The sequence below is a fragment of the Macaca fascicularis genome, chromosome 9 (genome assembly GCF_037993035.2).
Source record: "Macaca fascicularis isolate 582-1 chromosome 9, T2T-MFA8v1.1".
Lineage (NCBI taxonomy): Eukaryota > Metazoa > Chordata > Mammalia > Primates > Cercopithecidae > Macaca > Macaca fascicularis.
In genome coordinates, this window is record NC_088383.1 from 56,212,087 (window position 1) to 56,236,572 (window position 24,486).

General features: G+C 41.0%; 2 protein-coding genes across 24 annotated transcripts in view; one reads left to right on the top strand and one right to left on the bottom strand.

Moving 5' to 3' along the window:
• GLUD1 (glutamate dehydrogenase 1) overlaps positions 1 to 18,976 on the bottom strand; it is a 37,619-nt gene extending 18,643 nt beyond the window's left edge. The window contains exons 1-5 of one of the 2 annotated variants that reach the window (XM_065520055.2): positions 18,543 to 18,976; positions 18,458 to 18,493; positions 2,266 to 2,346; positions 1,664 to 1,719; positions 275 to 338 (exon numbers count right to left, since the gene is read on the bottom strand). In XM_065520055.2, the coding sequence (XP_065376127.1) occupies positions 275 to 338; positions 1,664 to 1,719; positions 2,266 to 2,290 (145 nt within the window). In that variant the 5' untranslated portion in view covers positions 2,291 to 2,346; positions 18,458 to 18,493; positions 18,543 to 18,976. Of the gene's footprint in view, positions 1 to 274; positions 339 to 1,663; positions 1,720 to 2,265; positions 2,347 to 18,457 lie in introns of both variants that reach the window. The other variant, XM_005565233.5, reaches the window with a different exon arrangement.
• A 291-nt stretch (positions 18,977 to 19,267) lies between these two features.
• The window catches only part of SHLD2 (shieldin complex subunit 2), an 89,936-nt gene continuing 84,717 nt past the window's right edge, over positions 19,268 to 24,486 (top strand). For all 22 annotated transcript variants that reach the window (XR_010577631.2, XR_012417659.1, XR_012417661.1 and 19 more), the window contains exon 1: positions 19,268 to 19,332. The gene's annotated coding sequence lies outside the window, so the exon portion shown is untranslated. The remainder of the gene's footprint in view (positions 19,333 to 24,486) is intronic.

Below are 24,486 nucleotides of genomic sequence, written 5' to 3' on the forward strand. Positions count from 1 at the left end.
GTCAGGAGTTCAAGACCAGCCTGACCAACATGGCAAAACCCCATCTCTAGTAAAAATACAAAAATCAGCTGGGTGTGGTGGCACACACCTGTAATCTCAGCTACTTGGGAGGCTGAGACAAAAGAACTGCTTGAACCCAGGAGGCAGATGAGATCATACCAAAGGTACTCCAGTCTGGGCAATAGAGTGAGACTGTCTCACAAAAAAAAAAAAAAAAAAAAAGAAATTTTTAGATGTTCCCACTTTATACCAAAATCTATGTGGCTACACATACCAATAAAGCCCTTCTTTGCTAGCTCCATGGTGAACCTCCTTGTGATCTTTTCCAATTCATTATCCTGTAAAATAAGAAAACAACAAAAATGAAAGAAAAAATTGATATAAAGATCACTTGAGATTATAGCTAGCATCTCACTTTCTATTTATAGTACATTTTCATATGTCTTCTCATGTAATCCTTAGAACAACTCATAAACTAGGCATTGCCATTTTAAAGGTGAGAAAACAAGGGATCAAAAAAGTAGGTTATAAAAACAAGATAGTAGAACTAGGGCTCAAATTCCCATTCTACTAATTCCCCACTGAAAACCACACTAAATCTTAATTAAGATTAATTGAAATATAATTATATCCATTTAAATGGTGAATTTTAAAGAGAATAAAAGTCATATGCATTTATGTCTGAATATAATTTAGTATTATGTAAAGCATGGGGACAACCAGTTTGAATTAACTTGGAACTGACTGGATAAAAAGTAAGGTTTTCATAGTCTTAATTAAGATATTTGTCACTAGAATGAGATCCTGACATAATAACTTCAGATCACAGTAATACTTTTTTCTTTTTGAGACAGAGTCTTGCTCTGTTGCCCAGGCTAGAGTGCAGCGGAGAAATCTTGGCTCACTGCAATCTCCACCTCCTGGGTTCAAGCAATTCTCATGCCTGAGCCTCCTTAGAGTAGCTGGGATTACAGGTATGCACCAATACGCCTGGCTAATCAGATCACAGTAATTCTTAAATATGGGTATAAGTGTCTAACAATATGAAGATATTAATTAATTAAGAAAATAATAAAACAAAAAGCAAAAAAGTAGAACGAAAGACTCATAAAAACAAAATCAAACAAAACAGAAAATGATAAAGGACATAGATATTAAGTAGGTGATCTTTATATGGCAAAACACTCAATGAGTTAACTCTTTACATTTTTCTATTTCATTTGAAAAGCAATGGGGACTACTGATCTCACTGATATAGGGGATACAGAGAAGTCCAGTAATTTCAAGTCCTTCATAAATGCACTGTGTGCACAAATGTCACTTTGAGGCCGGGTGTGGTGGCTCACGCCTGCAATCCTAGCACTCTGGGAGGCCGAGGCAGGCGGATCACCTGAGGTCAGGAGTTCAAGACCAGCCTGGCCAACATGGTGAAATCCCCTCTCTACTAAAAATACAAAAATTAGTTGGGCATGGTGGCATGCACCTGTAATCCTAGTTATGGATCAAGGAGAATCGCTTGAACCCAGGAGGCGGAGGCTGCAGCGAGCCGAGATTGCGCCATTGTACTCCAGCCTGGGCAACAGAGCAAGACTCTGTCTCCAAGAAAACAAACAAACCAACAAACAAAAAACCCCAAAAAAACAAATATCACTTTCATACTTACAGTATAGCTCTTGGGATTGATCTTAACACCAGCTTTAGCACCCCCAAACGGCACATCTGAAAGAGAAGGCTGATGGTTGCTATTCCATATAAACGTTAAAAAAAGTAAGATGACAGAAAGCACCACACAATATTAGAAAAACGTGATGCTTTAAGCCTGAATTTCTGAAAATTCAAGAAATAAACCTACCATCATTTTCTACACTGTACTTCAAGCAACATTTTATTGAACAGAAATTGTTCAATAAAATTGGCTAGCCAAGTTCTAATACATATTTAATGAGTGCTCTTTACCACTTCTAAAAGATAACAGCTTATTTACTATCCTTCTACTATAATTTGGTCTTATTTACAGAATGTGTTGAGGAATTGAAAACAAAGATATAGACTTAAAATCCAATTAGCTCCTATTTTTAAAAATCCCCATGTTAAAAAGAGGCTATATCTTAATTTAGACTAATTGAAAAATGATGCAGGTCTTAGTACAACTTAAAAAAAAATCAGTTCTGATAAGGTATATTTCTATAGCATCTTAACAGTAACCATGTGTTATGTTTATTTCCCCAGAGTTGTCATTAGGCAGCAAGAAAGGCGATCACTTACCAACCACCGCACACTTGTATGTCATCAGAGAAGCCAAAGCTTTTACTTCATCTACACTCACGTCAGTGCTGTAACGGATACCTGGTGGTTTTTAAAAAAAAATGTGTTGGGGTGGGTGAGAAAGAAGGGGATATATTTAGAACAAACTTAACTATGATTTCACAAGACAAACATCACTCTGCAATGAATTTTTTTACACTTTCCAGAAGGCTTTTTTATGTTCCTTTTACCTTTGATTTGGGTGACCTGGTTGCAGGGAATTCAAGAATTCAGCTTGCTTTTTCTGGCGGGGGCGGGGTAGGGGTGGTTGGGGTGGGAAACAGGGTCTTGCTGTGTTGCTCAGGCTGAGTGTAGTGGCACAGACATGGCTTACTGTAGCTTCAACCTCCTGGGCTCAGGTAATCCTCCCACCTTGGCCTCCTGAGTAGCTGGGACCACAAGTGCATGCCACCATGCCCAGCTAATTTTTGAATTTTTTGTAGAGACAGGATCTCATCATGTTGCCCAGGTTGGTCTCAAACTCCTGGGCTCAAGTGATCCTCCCACCTTGGCATCCCAAAGTGCTGGGATTATAGGTATGAGCCATTGTGCCTGGCAAGAATTCTGCTTTCTGGTAATTCAGAAACACTGGCAATGAATAGTCACCAGGTTCAAAATACTATATGTCTAAACAGAGGTTCTGGCTTCAAATGGGTATACTGAAAGAGATCCTTACCTGTTATTCTCCTCACCCACGGCCAACCTCTTTCAATTTGAAGATGAGAAAGCCATTTTCCCTTCCTGAGGCTGAGTGATTCCCTTCACCACTACTGTAAGAAGGGGAGGCAGCCAAGCAGACAGGTGCTAGTGCCCCTGTATCTTGTAGCCATTAGGTGTTGGTGTAGGGGATACAGGAAGTGGGGCTGCCCACTGCTTTGGCTTTAGGGGTCTTGGTCAATTACCCTTCCAAGTTTTGAAGTGCTAAGCCACCTTTCTTTCTCTATAGTCCATTGCTTCTCAACCCCAAGGAGGAAAGTCCGAGCGGGGTCGACATTTGACTGCACAGTGCTTGGGGCACTGTGTGTTTGTGTGTGAAGGATACCCACAAGCAGCTGCAGCATTTTTTTCTACCCCCCGACTCCCAACGGATTCAGCCCCTCTTGAAGGGCTGGGTATGATTTCCACTGGGAGTCACAGGTAAGTAATGGGAGCCCCAGCGACATCTCTTTTAAAGAATTCTGAGAATAAAAGTTTTTCAGATAGAAAATATACAGTATCTCATGGACTGGCAGTTTGAGAGAACTTCCCTAGTCAATTTTAAAAGCTAGTTTTTTTGTATGTTTCTGAAAACATGAACCTTAATACTGATAATGTTATAAGAGAATTTATCTATTGTACACTTGATCATAAAGAGCATATTCTGAAGCTGAGCATAATTATTTGGTCTACTGTAAAAACAACAAATTATACTTAGGAGTATGTGCTTAGAACTGTATCTTGTATATAATTGATTCTCAAATTGTGAGATAAATGTACTCATTATTAAACTTTTAGAATGCAAAATTACAGGTAATTTTTCTAGCACACAGCAGATATCTGTATAGCTCACTCCCCCATTTCATTCAGGTCTGTTAAAAACTTCATTCTGAGAGGCTCTCCCTGACCACTGTATTTAAAAGAGCACCTCTTTCTCACCCCCCCTTTCCTGCCTCTCCTACCTTACTTGTTTCTTCATATCGTTTATTATTACTGACTTCGCATTATACATGTGTTTATTATCTGGCTTCCCTACCTGGCGAATTAGCACCATGAGGGCAGACTGTGTTTTGTTCGCTGCTTTAATTTCTGGTTCCTAACACAGAAAATGGCATATATTAGGCACTCAAATACATGCTGAATAAATATACAAATATTCTGGCTCTTAAAATTTAAAAAAGAAAAGCTACGGCCACAAAAAATTTTGACATACATGTAAGTTTTAAATAACTTACCATAAGCCTCCACATATATCATGAAAGGACTCCAAGTATACAAAATTGGGGATGGGGGTGATGGGTAGATGATGGTCAAAGGGTACAAAGCCTCAATTAGGCAGGAGGGGTAAGTTTTTTTGAGATAGATTGCACAGCATGGTGAATACAGTAAATAATAATAGATTATACATTTGGCCCAACGTGGTAGTTCACGCTTGTAATCCCAACACCAGAAGGCTGAGGTGGGAGGATCACTTGAGCTCAGAGTTTGAAACCAGCCTGGCCAACAGAGTGAGACCACATTTCTACAACAACAAAAAGTACTGCACATTTCAAAAGCACTGAGTAAATTTCAGATGTTCTCACCAGAAAAAATGATAATGATTTGCAATTGTTTCCAGTGGTGAACAGGTTAGTCAGCTTGACTTAATTATGCAATGTTGTATTCATAAATCATAAAATTACTTTGTAGCTCATAAATATATATCTATAATTTGTCAATTTATAATTTAAAAAATAAAAAATTTAAAAAGAAGTTCCAGTCAGATAAGGCCCACAGAAAAGGAAAAAAAAACTGTAAATAATATTAAGATTGATCCTTCGTATCTTAAAAAAAAAATTGAGTTGGGTGTGGGGGCATGTGCCTGTAGTCCCAGATGCTCAGGAGGCTGAGGCAGGAGAATTGCTTGAGCCCAGGAGTTGCAGGCTGCAGTGAGCTATGCTCAGGTCACTGCACTCCACCCCAGCAACAAAGCCAGACCTTTTCTCAAAGAAAAAAAAAAAATTGTTTAAACACTAAAACATGCTTTTCAAATTATTCAAAATGCTTCTAAGTAATACCACATATGATTTAATGATAACTACAGTAAGCCAGGGAAACGGTCAGGCACTGTGCCCAGGTCACCCAGCCTGCACCATGTGCTTGCATGGGGGGCGTTAACGCTGCTCTCCTGGGATGGGTGTCATGACTGGGAGGAATATCACATGTGGGGAATCTGGCACAGTGCCCTGCAAGTGGTCAATATGCAAATCTCAACTATTACCACTGCTATAACAAGTATTACAAAGTAATGGCAGGTAATAAAGCAATTAAAAAGTCTAAACTGACAAGAGTTTGAATAAATGACTTAATAAGTTTATTACTTCTACATAAATTCACAGGAAGTGGTAAAACAATGTATTAATTAAGAACTAGTATTTCTTCTCCCACACATAAATCACTTTTTTCATTGCTCTTTTAGAGCCTATGGAAGTCATCACATTATTTTTAATTTTCCTTGCTTTCTGAAGTGGAGGAAAAGTTACTTTCTTTTAACTTAGAAACTAAAAAAACAGAAGCATTCAAATGGCAAGCCTATATTCTAGAAATAGATGCTATTAAAAATTAGAAACCAGACCCCTCCTTCCATACAACAGTGTAAACAAAATGTCCACTTTATTATAAGTCATGGAACGATATGAGTCAGAAACTGTGTGTATAACAAAAGACATGTTCCACTGGATGGAACCCAGGAATTCTTGTTTGTAAAATTAAATTTTCTTTCCCAGCTACACCCATTTAGAGAGCTCAACTGCTAAACAGGGAAGAGAGGCAGTTTCACAAATTACCTCTCACACCACAGGCATTTTCTGTAGGCTATGAACCAATAAAGGTTTAGTGAACAATAAAGGTTTAGTGCACAGGAGGAGCTATAAAGAAAGCACCAGCTTAGTGGAAGAAGCCACGGAGCCGATAGAGTAGGGACAGGGAGGGGATAGAAATTAATCCAAGTGATACTGCCTGGGCTAAAGAAGAAACATTCTCATTTTAAATTTCTAGTTAACCAGTGATACATACATGTTTTTAATTCTAGTAATTGGCAAATATCAAGTACTGGGTTACCTAAATTGTTAATCTGAAAAACAAAAAATTTTAAAGTGTAACCATTAATAAAATACTCTGCAGCAATGCTTGAAACAAAACAATCTCCAATAAGACACGATGTACCCACACACGGAGAAAGCCAGTTAGTCTTCCTTCTCTAGGTTTGGAAACCAAAGATAACTATCAAAAATATACTGTCACCTGAAAATTCTTAACTACATTCTAAGGGGCACTAAGAGATTTAAGTAAGAGGCCGGATGTGGTGGCTCACGCCTATAATCCCAGCACTTTGGGAGGCCGAGCTGGGCAGATCACTTGAGGTCAGGAGTTTGAGACCAGCTTGGCCAACATGGTGAAACCCCATCTTTACTAAAAATACAAAAACTAGCTGGGCGTGGTGGCATGCTCCTGTAGTCTCAGCTACTCACAAGGCTTACAGTGAGCTGAGATTGAACCACTGCATTCCAGCCTGGGCAAGAGTTTGAGACTGTCTCAAAAAAAAAAAAAAAAAAAGTAAGAATATGACTGCAAAAAGGAAGGTACTCTACTTGACTCAACGGATTCGGAAAAATTAGCACAACTGGAGAATGTGAAGGACAAAATGATGTGACATATACCTCAAAGTTCTGAAAGGCAGGGAAAGCCTAGCACTTTTGAATGCCTACTCTCGTTCAAATATACTCAATTTGAAGTTGTTCAATAAAGTCAAATAATAGGTAAATACATATACATACAAGAAAATCAGAAAATCTTAAAGTATTTAAGCCAAAATAAAGCAAGAAGGATCTTATGTGGTCTGAATATTGTCACTTTTTATAAAACCAAGCCTTTCCTCCTTCAGAACAGAAGGCTGAAGGTTTACAGGACCAACACAGATCAAACGGGAGTACAGAACAGAAACTAGAAGGAGGAAGGAAGAGATGTTTTATATCAGAAATGGAGAAAAGATAAACTACATTTTTGTATCCCAAAGTCTTAGAGGGTTGGGCATGGTGGCTCATGACTGTAGTTCTAGCACATTGGGAGGCTGAGACAGGAGAACTTGAGCTTAGGTGTTTAAGACCAGTCTGGACAACATAGTGAGATCCCATCTCTACACACACACCCACACCCACACCCACCCACACCCACACACACACACACCTTAAAACTCTGTTAGACTCCATTGATGAATTACTAGTGTTTGAGATCAGTTGGGTTTTTGGTGAACTGTGCTAGCAGAAATGAAGGCAAATACTTCTAACCAAGAGCAGGAGTCCATGGCTGGCTAAGCTAGACAGTGAATGGGCTTGGTACACAGGTGTTGGCCACAGAACTGATCTCATTAGAAACAGAGCCTAAAAATCAAGGCCACACTGCTGACAAAGTAATCTGTGCAGCGAGCTCACCAGAGGAAACTAAAGACACACCACCCATGATGTTTGTTATTTATCAATCTCAGTCAAGCTGGAGGAAGGGCTAGGGATAGAAAGACGTACATACTACAATGGGAACTTTTAAATCATTCCTTCTATTCTGAACAGAAACCGACTAAACAGTTATTTTATGTTAACCGGTATCCAGATGTTTCCAAAGAATATTAGTGAAATGCAGACATCTGCAACTATACACGGCACAAAACACCGCTCTGATTTTTAACTTAATTACCACAGATATTCCTTAGTATGCTCAAGTCTAATGAGCAGTGCATGCTAGGTTTCTCTAGGGGAAATAAAAAATCAAAAGCAAAAACTAGCTTAAGTTGCTATAGTGATGAAGAAAACAAACCAGCTCATTACTTTAAAAAAGATTCAGTGAAAACCACAATTGACTAAGCTTGACTTTTTCTTCCTTTTCCTAGCTGACTCAAAAGCAAACACACAAAAGCCTCCAGCTAGAGTCACTGTTTTTTATAATCAATAATTAACAAAACATTTATGAAAATTCAAGTGGTTTTAAAATTACTTGAACCTAGTTCTCTTAATAGGGTTTGATTTATTCATCAGAAATCTAATTTCCAATTGTACTTTCTCACTTTTCAGGAACTATTTATTCAATAACCAAGAGTTCTACCAGAAGCACAGAACCCCCAGAAAAACAAAAAGGCCTCAGAACAACTCTCAATATTCATACGATAACTGTCTTGCCACTCACTCATCAGATTATATTTTTTCATTTAATATTAATGTACCTCCTAACCCACAATAATGTAGCGTAACTTAATTTAAAATGAGGAGAGGAAAGTTAGAAGCAGGGAGGAACTATTAATGACCACCCGCAAGTAATGACCATCTGAAATACTATGTCTCAGATAAAAATTCAGACATTCAGCACTGGAAGGAGCACTGCATGCAGGAGCGAAGAAAAAGTATACACTGTAGGCTGGGCATGGTGGCTCACGCCTGTAATCCCAGCACTTTGGGAGGCTGAAGTGGGCGGATCATTTGAGGTCAGGAGTTCAAGATCAGCCTGGCCAACATGGTGAAACCCTGTCTCTACTAAACATACAACAAAATTAGCTGGGCATGGTGGTGAGCACCTGGTAATCCCAGCTACTGGGGAAGCTGAGGCAGGAGAATCGCTTAAACCTGGGAGATGGAGGTTGCAATGAGCGGAGATTGCGCCACTGCACTTCAGCCTGGGCGACAGAGAGTGAGACTCCATCTCCAAAAAACAAAACAAAACAAAACAAAAAAAGAAAAAAGAAAAAAGAAAAATTATACTTTAATTGCTTTAGCAGCATCAATATACTGTTCTATATAAAGTAGGCAAATATCATCTTAGATTTTTAATCCACTATCTAAATCTTTTACTTTAACCTGAATAAATTTTGAAGAGGTAACTAAGCTTTCTGGGAAGCAAATGTTTAGCTGATACTGGAAAAATATAACCTATTGACAGATCAAAGAAAATAGGAAAAATACTGTTTTTCATTAAAAATTTAAAATTATAATACATATGTATATATTTCTATCAAAATTTAAATACAAAAAGAAAGCTGAAGACTCCCTTGACTTCCACTTGTGACCCCAGTCTTCTCCTTAGGGGTGACTATTCTTAGCAATATAAGTGTATATCCTTCCAAATCATGTTCCCTGCAATTATATACGTACATATCCATAAAACATACAGCTTTGTTTTGTGTTAGGTATTTAACTTACAGCCTGATGGATGGAAGATTATGCATTAAAAGGGGGATTTTGTTAATTTTTCTTCGTAGATTCTCTTATTCTGATCTCGATTAACAGTAACTTAGCTGCACTTTCACACCAATCAGGTCTTGGAATCGGAAATGATGCTAGTTAAAATGGTGAATATAAAGTTGGATTTAGCAAAAGATAAAAGTAACTTGTTATTAAAAAGGTTCAAAGGGATAAAGGCTTGAAACCTCAGCTATCCAGTTTCATATAACTTATTTACAAGTCTAGGTGATATTTGAGATGGGTCTTAAGAGAGGAAGAAGAATCCTAGGGAGGGGGAGGCAAGGCATGGACAGGCAGAGGGACTGCACTATGCAAGGGCATGATGGAGAGAAGTACGTGCCTGGATTTCCAATTTTCCTGAGGATAATTTTACACCAGATCTTCTTTATTTTAAAAATCCAATCCTTTTTCTTAATAACCCTGTCTGTCCCTGATACTACCATTTTTCTCTACCAGTCTCTCAGGCTAGAAATTTTGTAGTTATCTTTGCCTCTTCTCTCCTTCATCCAGTAAATCCTACCTGTTGGGAATACATTACTGTCCTTTCTTCAAAATGTTTTATCTGTCTTTTCTTTTTCATTTTCTGCTACAACTTCATTCTCAGTTTCCCTGTTGCCTAGCTTTCTGTGCCCTGCTAGGTTCATCATTATCCATCCAACAGACATAAAAGGAAAACTATTTCTACTCACACACTTCTGACACCAAATGTGTGGGTTTTCCACACTAAGCAGTTCACCAGTTCTCTGCAGATACAACCTGGGTGTCCTGCAATTCAGTTCTGACACTGACTACTGGGGTTAGCACAGACCCCACAGCTCAAGGGCTCAGTCTCACAAGACTGTTCCCTACTTCAGATGCCAGTTCTAAGTCCTGGGTGCCCAGGGCACCCACACTTCTGTCCAACTTGGCTACAAATCAGGGAGTTCCCATGACCCCCTCCTCAGGTTCAATAATTTGTTATAAAGGCTCACAGGACTCAGGGAAACATTACTTATGTAAAGGATACAAATCAACAGCCACACGAAGAGGTACACAGGGCCATGTCTGGAATGTCCCCAGGGCAGCTTCTGTCCCCCCTGGAATTGGGAGTGTACCACCCTACCCATACACGGACGCATTCACCAACCTGGAAGCTCTCTGAACTCTCCCCACACTCCACCCATCAGTTAGGGTTTGTATAGAGGTTCCACTATGAGGGCATTACTGATTGCTGATTAAACTCAATCTTCAGTCCCTTTCCAATCTCCAGAGGTCAGAGGGTGGGGGTGAAAGTTCCAAATTTCTAATTATGACTTGTTCTTTTTGGTGACTAGCCCCCACCTTGAAGCTACCCAGAAGCCCATCAAGAGTGTCCTAGTTACAACAAAAGATGCTCCTATCACTCAGGAATTTGCAAGGGATTCAGGAGCTCTGTGTTGGGAACCAGGCAAAGAGACCAAATATATTTACTGTCACAAGTTCTCATTTCTCATTATTTACAAATGTAGTTTGTCCTCCTGATCCCCTTACACACAGTTCCACTCCCTGCCTTGGGTGAAGTCACCCCCTCTTATCTGAAATCGCCTTATCCAACTCCTATCCAGCCTTCTCTGTTCCCACATCAAGACTGTCTGTCTGCCGGGCGTGGTGGCTCACGCCTGTAATCCCAGCACTTTGGGAGGCCAAGGAGGGTGGATCACATGAGGTCGGGAGTTCGAGACCAGCCTGACCAACATGGCAAAACCTTGTCTCTACTAAATATATAAAAATTAGCCAGGCGAGGTGGTGCATGCCTGTAATCCCAGATACTTGGTAGGCTGAGGCAGGAAAATTGCTTGAACCCGGTAGGCAGAGGTTGTAGTAAGCCAGTATCGCGCCACTGTACGCCAGCCTGGGCAACAAGAGCGAAACTGTCTCAAAAAAACCAAAAAACAAAAAAACAAATAAACAAACAAGACTGTCCTTGGTATCCTTGAACTCCTAGTGCAATAACACATGATTTAGGTTTTTTTTTTTTTTTTGGTCATTTATTGACTGGTTCTAGGAAAGGAAAATGTAGAAACAGAATACTGAGCTAGTGGCAAAACAAAAAAGACATAGTACAAAAGAGAGTTTGGAGTCTGCTCTACTTGGGAGAAATAAATGAAAAAAATATTCCAAGAAATAAAAAAATTCAACTTTGGTTTTTTAAAAGAACCCTCTGCATAAAGTTCAGAGATCTTGCCTGCAGGAACAAAAAACACACAATAGAAAAACTGACTATAGTTCATAATAAAAGCAGTCCTTATTTGGTAAACCTCCAATACGAGTACATCACCTTTGGTTATTTCTTCGCTCTTTCTCTCTTGGCAAAAAAGAAAAAAAAAAAATTCATGCAAAATCCTACTGAGGCCCAATATGTACAAACTATTTTTTAAAAGTCCTGTGTTGATATATTTGTGATAATGACAAATGATAAAAGGAGCCATACTACTGACACCCTTTGTAATTTTCATTTGTCATCTTTCACATTTTCCTCTAGCCTAGAAGCAAATCAGATGAATTATGTCTGATAGACTTTCTCCAAGAATAATAATCAAGAGAAATAGCAATTCATGATAAACAAAGCATTTTCTTAGTTTTTAAGAAAATGCTAAAAGTTTTAAGTTTTCTTAGAAAACTAAGAAAGTAATTTCAAAATTATTCAGTAGAAAATACTTAAAAATAAATGGAGTACACACTGGTAGAGAAATGAGTTGTTCTGGCTAACACATTAATCTCTTAAAACACCAAAGCCTTCAAACCTCTTTTGATGGAAAACTCTTTAAAATGTCATTTCAGGTCTTCGGAGTTGGGTGTAGGGGAAAAAGGTTATTTCATTTCTTTAGTAATTAGAATAAATGGACCTCTAGAGATATCATCTATGCTGAGTTTTATATGCAAAGTTGTTTGAATATATATTATTTTCTAGGAAGATATGTATTATTTTCTAGATAGATATTTTCTATCTTCTAATAGCCTTTAACAGAAATTTCAAAGGTATCTATGATCTGAAGTATTAGGAAGCATTGTGTCAAATGCATGAGGTGGTTCTCAATCAGTGCTTAGGATGAAAAGCCTAAGATACAATTCGTAACTTTTTGCACGAATAAATCCCAGACAACGATTAAGGTGGGTGCTGGAATCAGATGCCCAGAATCTGAACCCCAAGTCCACTATGTACTAGCTGTGTCACCCTGCCAAAGGACACTTCACTCCTCAACCTTAGTAGCCACATTTGGAAATCAGGGACAACAGTGTATTGCATGAGGCATAAAAGCAATGATGCATGAAAAGTTCTTACATGCATTGTTGCGATGAGGCATAGAAGCGATGATGCATGAAAAGTTCTTAATAAAATGCCTGGCACACACAGAGCTGAATAAATGTTAGTCCTTGCTAATATTTGACCTCGGTGAAGGCAGTTGACCTCAGTGAAGGCAAAATGTGTGTGGCTGCAGAATCTTTCAGGTATAGTTGCCTTTTTGCAAAGATAATCGGAAGGTCTTGCTTGAGCAGCTCCTTCTCCTGGTTTGTTGTCTTGTCCTTAATAAAGCCTTTCCTGTCTTTATCAGTAGTATTTCACATATTAACAATTCCAACTTGATAGTGAACACTTGAATCTGTATTAATTTCTGGGAAAAGGGAAAATAACTGATTCATTTGGATAACTAGTCAGTTTTAGACAGCAGCATTAGATTTAAGATTGTTGTACAGCAAAAGAAACTACCATCAGAGTGAACAGGCAACCTACAGAATGAGAGAAAATTTTTGCCATCTACTCATCTGACAAAGGGCTAATATCCAGAACCTACAAAGAACTCAAACAAATTTACAAGAAAAAAACAAACAACCCCATCAAAAAGTGGGCAAACGATATGAACAGACATTTCTCAAAAGAAGACATTCATACAGCCAACAGACACATGAAAAAATGCTCATCATCACTGGCCATCAGAGAAATGCACATCAAAACCACAATGAGATACCATCTCACACCAGTTAGAACGGCCATCATTAAAAAGTCAGGAAACAACAGGTGCTGGAGAGGATGTGGAGAAATAGGAACACTTTTACACTGTTGGTGGGATTGTAAACTAGTTCAACCATTATGGAAAACAGTATGGCGATTCCTCAAGGATCTAGAACTAGAAGTACCACATGACCCAGCCATCCCATTACTGGGTATATACCCAAAGGATATAAATCATGCTGCTCTAAAGACACATGCACACGCATGTTTATTGCGGCACTATTCACAATAGCAAAGACTTGGAATCAACCCAAATGTCCATCAGTGACAGACTGGATTAAGAAAATGTGGCACATATACACCATGGAATACTATGCAGCCATAAAAAAGGATGAGTTTGTGTCCTTTGTAGGGACATGGATGCAGCTGGAAACCATCATTCTCAGCAAACTATCACAAGAACAGAAAACCAAACACCGCATGTTCTCACTCATAGGTGGGAACTGAACAATGAGATCACTTGGACTCAGGAAGGGGAACATCACACACCGGGGCCTATCATGGGGAGCGGGGAGGAGGGAGGGATTACACTGGGAGTTATACTTGATGTAAATGACGAGTTGATGGGTGCTGACGAGTTGATGGGTGCAGCACACCAACATGGCACAAGTATACATATGTAACAAACCTGCACGTTATGCACATGTACCCTAGAACTTAAAGTATAATAATAAAAAAAAAAAAGATTGTTCATGGTTATATTGGGGAAAGGACTTGGGGTAGAGCTGCTTCATTTTTCATTTTGTAACTTTCATTACTATTTGATTATGTGAATCATACATGTGTATTTTATGGGTTTGCTGAGTATAAAATTTATGGGCTATTTATGAATCAATGTGCTCTATTAAAGTGATATTAGAGATTTTTCTCTTCATTACTTACATTATAAAAGCCTAATTATTGGGTAAAATAAATAGGAAAAAAAAAAACAAACAAACCCAGAAGAACGGTCACATGGCAGAGACTAGTGTCTAGGATTTTTTCAACATCTATAGGTTAATATTTTAGTTTTTAATGGTTACAGGCAGAATCCTTAGTATTTTTAACATAAGTAGATAAAGATCGATTTTCCTAAGCAATCTGAATTATTAACAGTGGTAAACCCAATTTCTTCCCACTATATGCCAAAGGTTCAGCCTCAATTTTTATTTATTGTACTTAAACACTACAAGTTGTATTGAACTTTAATATATACTGGTGCTTAAGCTCCAATTTTTGATGCCTAATTCTCACAAAGTATACTTTGGATAATGAGTGAGCAGTGTTTGCCTTCCTGCACGTGGGGCTTTACTGCCAAAAGCAAACTTGCTAAATGGATTCATACACACAAGTGACAGGAAGACTGACAATCTGATGTACAGATCACTACCATTACCATGGGTCTTCACTTTCTAGTATACTTGGGAGAAAAGACGCATTTGGCTTCCATGAAATAAAAAGGCAAAAGGGCAACACAGTTCTGTATTTAAATAAGATGTATTAAAAATAATCACCTTGGGGCAAAGTGCTTTTAAAAGACATACACATAAATTACCTATCCTCTAACTGAACTTTCAGACAAGTCCTACATTAAATTCACCTACAAAGGTTATATTTTATCTGTGGCAGCAGATGCAGACACACAGTTACTTAAAAATAATAGAAACTGTGAGTTTATTCAAAGTTACCTAAGTTTTGATGGTTGTCAATTGATCATAGCAAAATAAGTCAGAAACATTTTTCCCCCAGTGAAGGCAGAGAAACATCTCATTTTAAATCAGTATCAGTGCTTTCTATATTCTTCCCTTAAACAATGACACCCCAGAGGCTGAGGGCATCTTTAACCCTGCAATGACCCTTGCATTACAAAATTCCACTGTTTCCTTCTGGCATTTTGACTTTTAAAAACTAGCTACTGGGCTAACATAGGGTACACTTTTTTGGGTACTAATATTTGTAATTAAAAGACTCAGGGTCAATGTATGAGAGAACTCCATCTACGGTTCATCAACTATACGTAAATTATGATAATTTTAGAAAATTTTATGATAGTAGCATCAGTGATAGGGAATTTTAATAGTTTTAATATCAAGACAACTGGGGGGCAGACTGGAAGAGAAAGTTAATTGACTACTACCATCAATAAATTGCTATTATCAATCTGTACTTTCCCTCCAAACTGACTTTTAAATGATAAACTTCCTTCTAAAAAGGTAGACTGGTCTCAGGCAGAACCGTAGCAAACAAAATACAGATAATTTACTCAGAGAAAGTTAATAGAACAATCTTTGATAATATTTCCAAACACACCAGAACCTTTGAACCAGTCTTCTCAAATCAGTCGCATATTCTCATAATATGCCCCTTTGCTAGAAATATTTTTAAGGCCTCACTTAAACTTCTCTTCAGATCCTATAGCATACTCTTTCAAATCCTTAACACGGACAAATCTAAAGGCCTCAGGTACATGTGGTAACTGGGAAAAGAGAAACACAAAAACAGTGTGTATTATTAAATATTTACTTGGAAAAAGTACACATCAGCCACCAAGTCTTAAAACCATCTGCTTCCCTTACAGAGATTATTACTAGATGGTTGCTTTGCTTCAACCTCAAGAATTTTAATTTAGAAAACTCAGGCATAAGGTTGCTCTTGAGGGCAAATGAGAAATAGAAAGCTGAAGGTAGGAAAAAGGGTGGAGAGAGGCAGATGAGGTTTTTTTTTTTTTGGCAAAGAACCAATGGGAGAGAAGACAGGTTAGTGGGGAAAGGGAAGAATGTGCTACAATATGCTTAAGAGGGAAAGACAATTTCATAGGGATTATCCAAAACATTTTAAAAAAATCTCAATCACCTAATATATTCTGTGTTTCTAAGACTACAGCGGGACCACAAACGTTAACAATTTCTTAGACGTTAAAAAAGCTTTTAGAAAGGAGACCTGTCCCTCTTAGAATGCACATTCTCTGCAAACAAGGGTGATAAATGGTTAGATAGATCTGGGGGTGTCTTGAACACAAAGCATGGAAGGCTACAGTACCCAAATTTTGCTGATCAAACAGTATACTGTTTATTAAGCACACTAAAATATTTAAGGGCTTTCATAGCTATATAATCTTCCCCAATCCAGAAAGCCTTTCAAATTCCTGAGGATAATAAATTTATCACTTTGTAGAGGCCAATTTTCTTTGATGTTCTATCATCTTGCAATGCTTGCAACAGTGTATTAGTAACAATTCAGTTTCTCCATGTTTACATGCTGGGAGTTAATAGCATGCTTTTTTGTAAATGGGGTAAGTAGAACAGAAAGTTGTATCTTACACTCTAGTATAAGCAAGTGCTACAATAACAGTGCTTTGGTATGGCTGACCCAATTTGTTGCTAGGTTCAATATTTTGGCATTAAAACTGCTGTGGCAACAAGAGAGAGGACAAACTATGGTAAACGAGTTGCTTCAGTGAGTTTGTGGAGCTGCGATTTATAAAAACAGGAGTGGGTTGGGCATCTGAAAAACCGAAGAAAAGGGATTTCAGAGACCAAATCAGATCCTGCAGAAAACCACATACACTGATTTATCTGTACACCTTTTAAAGGACTGGCAAATGCTGCCAAAAAGATAGCAAAAAATCAACTTCACGTCCGTTTTAAGAAAACGATGCAACTCAATATTTACTATACATTGCCTGAACTTCCTCCAACATCCTTATTTGCCTTTCTTTGGAGTCTGAACTTGTATTCCTGGTTTGGAGAATAAGGGAGTGGTAGGAAGAAGGAAAGCAATGTAGGAGACTGACGGTATGTATATTTTATACAATTTTGAAGCTAGAAAGGAAATCAGAGGTCAAAGTGGTTCAAACATTGGTTTTGGCTGAGGAAACCAGAGCTAGAGGATAATTAAGCTCCAAAGTTAAGTCCTAGAAGTGGGTGGGGTCAATGCAAATTTAGTAAATCTTTAAAAGCAACCTTTGTTCCCCCTTCTGGGAATACCAGCACCGCTCAAGTTTTTCCGGCACAGAGAGGATTTCTAAACATCCTTAGAAGTCAGCGGGCATAATTGAAAGGGCACAGAACCAGGTTTACTGAGACAAGGGTCTAGCCCAACATTCTCTGGGCTTCTCGGCCAATCCATCTCCAACAGGACTCCTCGCCTCCCTGGGCTCTTTATTCCATCTAATTTTTCTTTTTTACAGTAGACAAAAGTGGTTTGTCCATTCCATTTTAGGTTATTAAAGAGTTATGGTGCAATGTATTGGGGGAAAAAAAGGAAAAACAAAGCTCTCATTTGTTCGAAGAAAGCAATCTGACCACAGAGGCCAAATCTACAGACATTCAATGATTTAAACTACAGGATAACCCAGTGACTACCAAACAGTATCTGACCCCTTTCTTCACGTATTATATCTTTCCTGAAGCTCAAATTCAGTGCTAGCCAGGACCAGTACACACCCCCAGAGCTATTTCATTCCATTGGCTGGCTGGCCACCCGCAGCCTACAACCTGTAGATTTATTGTCAGGACGCCGGGTGTTTATTTGTCAGAGATATTACATTGCTTGTGATTTTTTTTCGTGTTTTTCCTTTTTTTGGGTATAAAACAACCTGTCAGAATGGGAAAATCACTTAATTGAAACGATTAACGCGTGATTAGTAAATTCCTTTGGTTAATAAAACTGTCTAGATTTCAAACTTAGAAGCCAAGTCATTTTCTATGTTTCTATATCATCTGTCACTTTTAGGACAGGAGTGAACAAATATCAGAAAATAATTTGACAGTTTGCATTTAGGGGAGAGTCACAGAAGCCCAAGAATACCGACGAGGCATTATCACACGCGCAGGTCATTCCCTTTCCTAGAATTGTATTTCGGCAGGACCCGCCGTGTGTGACACAGACACGGGGACCAAAAGGAGACCGGTGCAGCATCTACTCTGCATGCAAGATCGACATGTACAGAGGCCCAGGATGACGGCGCGGGGGAAGGCGAAGGCCAACCGCATGATGGTTTTAAGGCGGAAAAATCACCATCCACAGAGCCGGCCACATCCGAGGCGGGGTGACCCGGGAGGGGACCCGGCCCGCCCCAGCTGGGCTGGGCTGGGCTGAGCAGCAGCCCCGCACTGGCAGGAGGCCGGAGGGGAGAGCCGCAGGGGAGGCAGGGAGGGCGGGACGGGCCCCGGCCGACGCTCACCTCCCTTGCAGGGCGTGCGGTGCTGGCTGTGCTGGGCCCGGTAGCCTTCGATGACCTCCCAGGAGCCGTCGTCGCGCCGGATGGGGAAGGAGAGACTCAGCACATGGTTGCAGGGCTTGATGATCCGCAGGATGCCGCGCACCCGGTTCCGCTTCTGCTCCTCGCTTTCCCGGGTCCTCAGGTCCTCCACCAGTTTGTCCTCCACAATGCTGGCGCCGCGGTCGAAGAAGCCCTCCACCATCTTGAAGAAGTTGGGGTCGTCCTCGCGGTCGGCCACCGCCTCGCTGTAGTGGCGCCGTGCGGCCAATGCGAGCCCCGGTTGCGGGGCGGCTGCGGGCTGTCCCCGGGCCCGGCCCAGCAACGCGGCCGAGTCGGCTGTCGCCGAGCCCAGGGCTGCGGGCCAGGCCCGGGACAGCAGCAGCGCTTCGCCCAGGTAGCGGTACATGGCGGCAGGCGGAGAGGAGGTGCGTGATGGTCGCGGAACAGGAGTGCTTTCTCAGAGTCCCCGCGACTAGGGAGGAAGGGTCCGGCGCGGGTTGCCCTTTTAAGCTGCAGCTTCCTGCCTGCCCGGCTGTCCCCTCCCCTCGGGCGCTCGCCACCTAACGGGGAGGGCGGACTTCGGGGGCAGGGCGCCGCCCAGGGCGCCGGGCCTCCGCCTCCGCCGCGGCCTCGCCCGGCCTGGCTGGCGGCGGCGCGTGCCGGCTGGGCGTCGGGGCCGCGCAGGCGCGGGCGGGCTCGGCGCGCATGCTCGCGCGCCCATAGGAAAGGGAAAGGGAAAGGGAAAGGAGGGGAGGGGAGGGGAGGGGAGGGGAAGGGAGGGGTGGGGCGGGCCGGATCTGCTCGCAGGCCGCACCCGCCTCCGGCTGGATGCTCAGGTATGTGCGCCGCGGGGGTCCCCCAGGGGGGTGGGAGGTAGCCCAGGGAGGTCGGGGTCGGGGGCTGGCCTCTGTGGGGCGCTGAGAGGCCGAGTCCCGCGGAGCGCAGCACGGGTCAGGCTTGGCGGTCTGGTCGGGGACCGGGTCGTGTGAGTCACTGGCGCCCCTCCTTTCCGCCCGCGCGCCCTCGGAACGGGCGGCCCAGCCTGGCCTGTCCTCGGGCGGCCTCGGGCCGGGGCCGGGTATGCGGATGCTGACACGTGGGCAGGAAAGCGAGGCAGAGCCGCCGCCGCGGAAGGCCGGGCTGAGGGCTCGGCGTCACCAGGCAGTGCTGCAGAGAGCTGCGCGGCACCCGGAGTTGGATTATGTGTGGCTGGTGTGAGCTAGAGAGGAGTCAGTCGCCCACAGGCTCTCACCACGCGAGTTTTTCTTGTCCCATTCGCCGCTCCGCAGTGTGGAGGTCGCATAGTTAACGCACGTCGTGGTTGTGTCGCTCCACAGCACTGACTGTGCTTCACCTTTGCAGACAGAGGCTCTGGGCTGGCGCGGTGGCTCACGCCTTTAGTCCTAGCACTTTGGGAGGTAGAGGCTGGAGGATGACTTAAGCCCAGGAGTCTGAGGCTGCAGTGAGCTACGATCACTTCACCGCACCCCAGCCTGGGCGACAGAGGGAGACCTTATCTCCCTCTGAAATAGTGTAAAATAAGGAAACTAGAAATTCGATAATGCCCCCAGGAAATTCTTTCTCAGGAATATATGTGTTTGTTAAATGGTTCAGTATATGATTTATTTTTTATTTTATTTTATTTATTTATCTGAGACGGAATCTTGCTCTGTCGCCCAGGCGGGAGTGTAGTGGCACCATGTCGGCTCACTGCAGCTTCCGCCTCCATGGGTTCGTTCTAGCGATTCTCCCCACCTCAGCCTCCCAGGTAGCTGGGGTTATGGGCATGCGCCACCACGCCCGGCCAATTTTTGTATTTTTAGTAGAGATGCGGTTTCGCCGTGTTGGCCAGGCTGGCCTCCCAACGCCTGACCTCAAGTGATCCGCCCGCCTCGGCCTCCCAAAGTGCTGGGATTACAGACGTGAGCCACCGCACCTTGCCTCAGTATATGATTTATAAACTTTATGCTATACGAGGGTTCAGTTATGTATTTATACATACTTGATAGGAAATGCTAAAGTTACGCATTCCTATGGATGTCTTTGGCGCTTTTAAAACTAACGAGGCCGGCACGGTGGCTTACGCCTGTAATCCCAGCTCTTTGGGGGCCAAAGCAGGTTGATTGCCCTGAGCCCAGGAGTTCAAGACCAGCCTGGACTCATCTCTATAAAAAGAAACTAAAAAATAAAGCTCTAATGACAGTCATTAAGACAGGCTGCCAAACGCCACATTACTAGTGTTAGCGGTCTCAGTGTACTTGGGTGGTTTTAAAATGACACCCATTTGATCCGCAGAACGACGGTGCTTCCTGATATGTTCACGTTATTCGTCTTTTAGAATATGGAAGAGAAAGTTCTTAGTTCTCGAAATATTGTGTAAAATATAAAGTGACAACCTGGATCTGTTAAATTACATTCATCTATCTCAGTGTACTCTCACAGTAAAAATTATCTTTTTATACAGGTGGAACTTATATTTTAACTTACTTGCTAAATAAATCATTGCCATTAATTGTACTTGTGCTGCGTTTTTCAGTGAAAAATATACTCTGACCTGAATCCTGAATTTTCACTGATGGTCAAAAGATTAAGGTATCAAATTCCCTTTTTACTAGATGTATTATCGTTTTACTCTCTTACATCACAATTCCCCACTCCTGCAAAAAACCCTTGGAGTTTCAGAATAACATGATTGGCATCAGTAAACATATGGAAATATTTTTCTTTTTGGATTAAATTATTTGGTTATGTTCTGAGGAAAAGGGTTTAAAAGCTTAGTTTTATTGTCTTTGTTTATCTTTATAACCTTAGCCTTCAGAAAAATAAATGTTTCACTTTGCTGCTTCTGTGGCCTGTTCACCTGAATTCAAGAAGGTGGAATTGGGCCTAAGGAGGTGTCTTACACCTGTAGTCCCAGCACTTTGGGAGGCTGAGGCGGACGAATCACTTGAGGTCAGGAGTTCAAGACCAGCCTGGCCAACATGGTGAATCCCCATCTCTACTAAAAATACAAAAATAAGCCAAGCATAGTGGGGGGGCCTACAAAAATTAGCCAGGCGTGGTGGTGGTGGAGCGGTGCTCGTAGTTCCAGCTACTCAGGAGAACCGCTTGAATCAGGCGGAGAGGTTGTAGTGAGCCAAGATCGTGCCATTGCATTCCAGCCTGGGCAACAGAGAAAAGACTCCATCTCAAAAAAGGAAAGGCAGAATTGAAGAAGCTTTGGAAGAGGTGAGGAATAGAGTTGTGGAAATTACTTTTTTTTTTTTTTTTTATTGAGAATCTCCTATGTGTAGGTGCCTTGCAAACTGGCTTCACGAGTACCCTATAAAATAGATGTTTTTATTTTTAAAATCATCATTATGTTTTTGTTTTGTTTTAGACAGTCTTGCTCAATTGCCCATGCTGGAGTACAGCGGTGCAAACTCAGCTCACTGCAGCCTCTGCCTCCCAGGTTCCAGTGATTCTCCTGTCTCAGCCTCCCAAGCAGCCGGGTTTACAGGTGCTTGCCACCATGCCCGGCTAATTTTTTTGTATTTTTAATAGAGACGAAGTTCCACCGTGTTGGCCAGGCTGTTCTGAAACTCCTGGCCTCAAGTGATCTGCCCACCTTGGCCTCCGAAATTGTTGGAATTACAGGTGTTGAGCCACTGCACCTGGTCATTATGTTTTAAAATTACATGCAAGTAAAAAAATGTGAAGAGTAGAAATAGGTTTTTAAAAAGCAGAATGAAATTATCCATTTCTTCCCCCCATTTAGTGAATATTTGCAGTATTTCTTTTCAGACTATAGGTATTATAATTCCTGATTTATTAGAAGCAGGGAGTGGCTGGGGGTGGTGGCTCATACCTGTAATCCCAGCACTTTGGGAGGCCTAGGCGAGCAGATCACCTGAGATTGGGAGTTGGAGACCAGCCTGACCAACATGGAGAAACCTCGTCTTTACTAAAAATACAAAATTAGCCTGGTGTGGGGGTGCGTGCCTATAATACCAGCTGCTCGGGAGGCTGAGGCAGGAGAATCGCTTGAACCTGGGAGGCGAAGGTTTCGGTGAGCCGAGATTGCGCCATTGCACTCCACCTGGGTAACAAGAGCAAAACCCCATCTAAAAAACAAACAAACAAAAAGAAGCAGGGAGTGAGGCCCACAGAAACCAAACAAGTTGTTGATGATCACCAAGCTTGTAAATAGGCTGAGATTCAAACCTGTGTATCAGACTCCAAAGTTACCCTATTTATACTATTCCAAGAAGTATTTTAAGTATTTGTTCCATTTAGTTAGAAATTATGTACTGTGATATAAAGTCTAATGAGTTTCAACTTTACATTTATGATTACTTTTGTAAAATATACAGATAATTTGCAAAGTAAAGTTTTTTGATTTTTATTTTTTGAGACAGAGTCTCACTATGTCACCCAGGCTGGAGTGCAGTGGCACGATCACAGTTCACCACAGCCTCCACTTCCTGGGCTCAGGCAATCCTCCCACCTCAGCCTCCTGAGTAGATAGGACTATAGGCGCCTGCCGCCACTCCCGGCTAACTTTTGTATTTTTGGTAGACGTGGGGTTTCACCATGTTGCCCAGGCTGGTCTCGAACTCCTGGGCTCAAGCGATAAGCCCGCCTCTGCCTCCCAAAGTGCTGGGATTACAGGTGTGAGCCACCATGCCCAACACAGTGAAGTTTAATTATTCATAGTAATTTCCCATTCAAATGAAGACCAAAATTCAGCTTGAAGGGAACATTTGATAGCATTCCACTAAGTCAAATGATTTTTCCACCTTTGAGTTTTCCTTAGCTGGTTTAAAATTCCAGGTCTGTTTTTCTTGATTCATAGCATGCTTTTTTTCTCTCTTAAAAATATTTTAGAAGATTGTTAGGATTTAGAAAAACATAGCATATAAATTCTTGAGCCATTCATTTTTAAAAATAATTTAATTTGAAAAGGTAAAAATATACTTTCTACTTTCTGTCTCACCAAATCGGTCTATTCCGGACTTTTCCTATAAAAGGAGTATGTGACCCTTTGTAACTGTCTTTCACTTGGCATAGTATTTTAAAGGTTTATGCATGTAGCATGTATCATGTACTTCATTTCTTTTTATGGCTAGTTTTTGTTGTATGACTGTACCACATTTTAAAAATCTATTCATTATTGATTGACACTTAGATTATTTCCACTTTTTGACTATTCTGAATGATGCTGCTGTGAACTTTTGTGTGTGCATATGTTTTCAGTTCTTTTGGGTGCGTTTATACCTAGGAATGGTACTTCCATGTTTAAATTTTTGAGGTACTGCCAAATTGTTTTCCACAGTGGCTACACCATTTTAATTCTTACCAGCAGTGAATGAAAGTTCCAATTTCTCTATTTCTTCACCAACACTTGTTATGTGTGTTTTTTATTATAATCATCCTCATGGGTATGAAGTATTTTTTTGCAGTTCCTTGATGACTAATAATATTTAGCATCTTTTCATGTGTTTATGGGCCATTTTTATGTCTTATTTGGAGAAATGTCTATTCAGATCCTTTGCCCATTTTTAAGTCGGGTTGTCTTTTATTGAATTGTAAGAGTTTTTTTAATATGTTCTAGATATAAGTTCCTTACCAGATATATCATTTGAAAATGTTTTCTTTCATTCTTTAGGTTATATTTTCCCATTTTTCTTAGTGACTTTGAAGCACAAGTTTTAAATTTTGACGAAGTCCAATTTATAAATGTTTTCTTTTGATACTTATGCTTTTGGTATCATATGTAAGAAATCATTGTCTAATTGGAGGTCATGAAGATTTACGCCTTTGTTTTCTTCTAAGAGTTTCATAGTTTTTGCTTTTACATTTAGGTTTTTATCCATTTTGTGTTACTTTTTGTACATAATGTGAGAAAAGGATCCAATTTCATTCTTTTGCACGTGGCTATCCAGTTTATTTGTTCAAAAGACTTTCTTTCCCATTGAATTGTCTTCACACTCTATGAAAAATAAATTGAC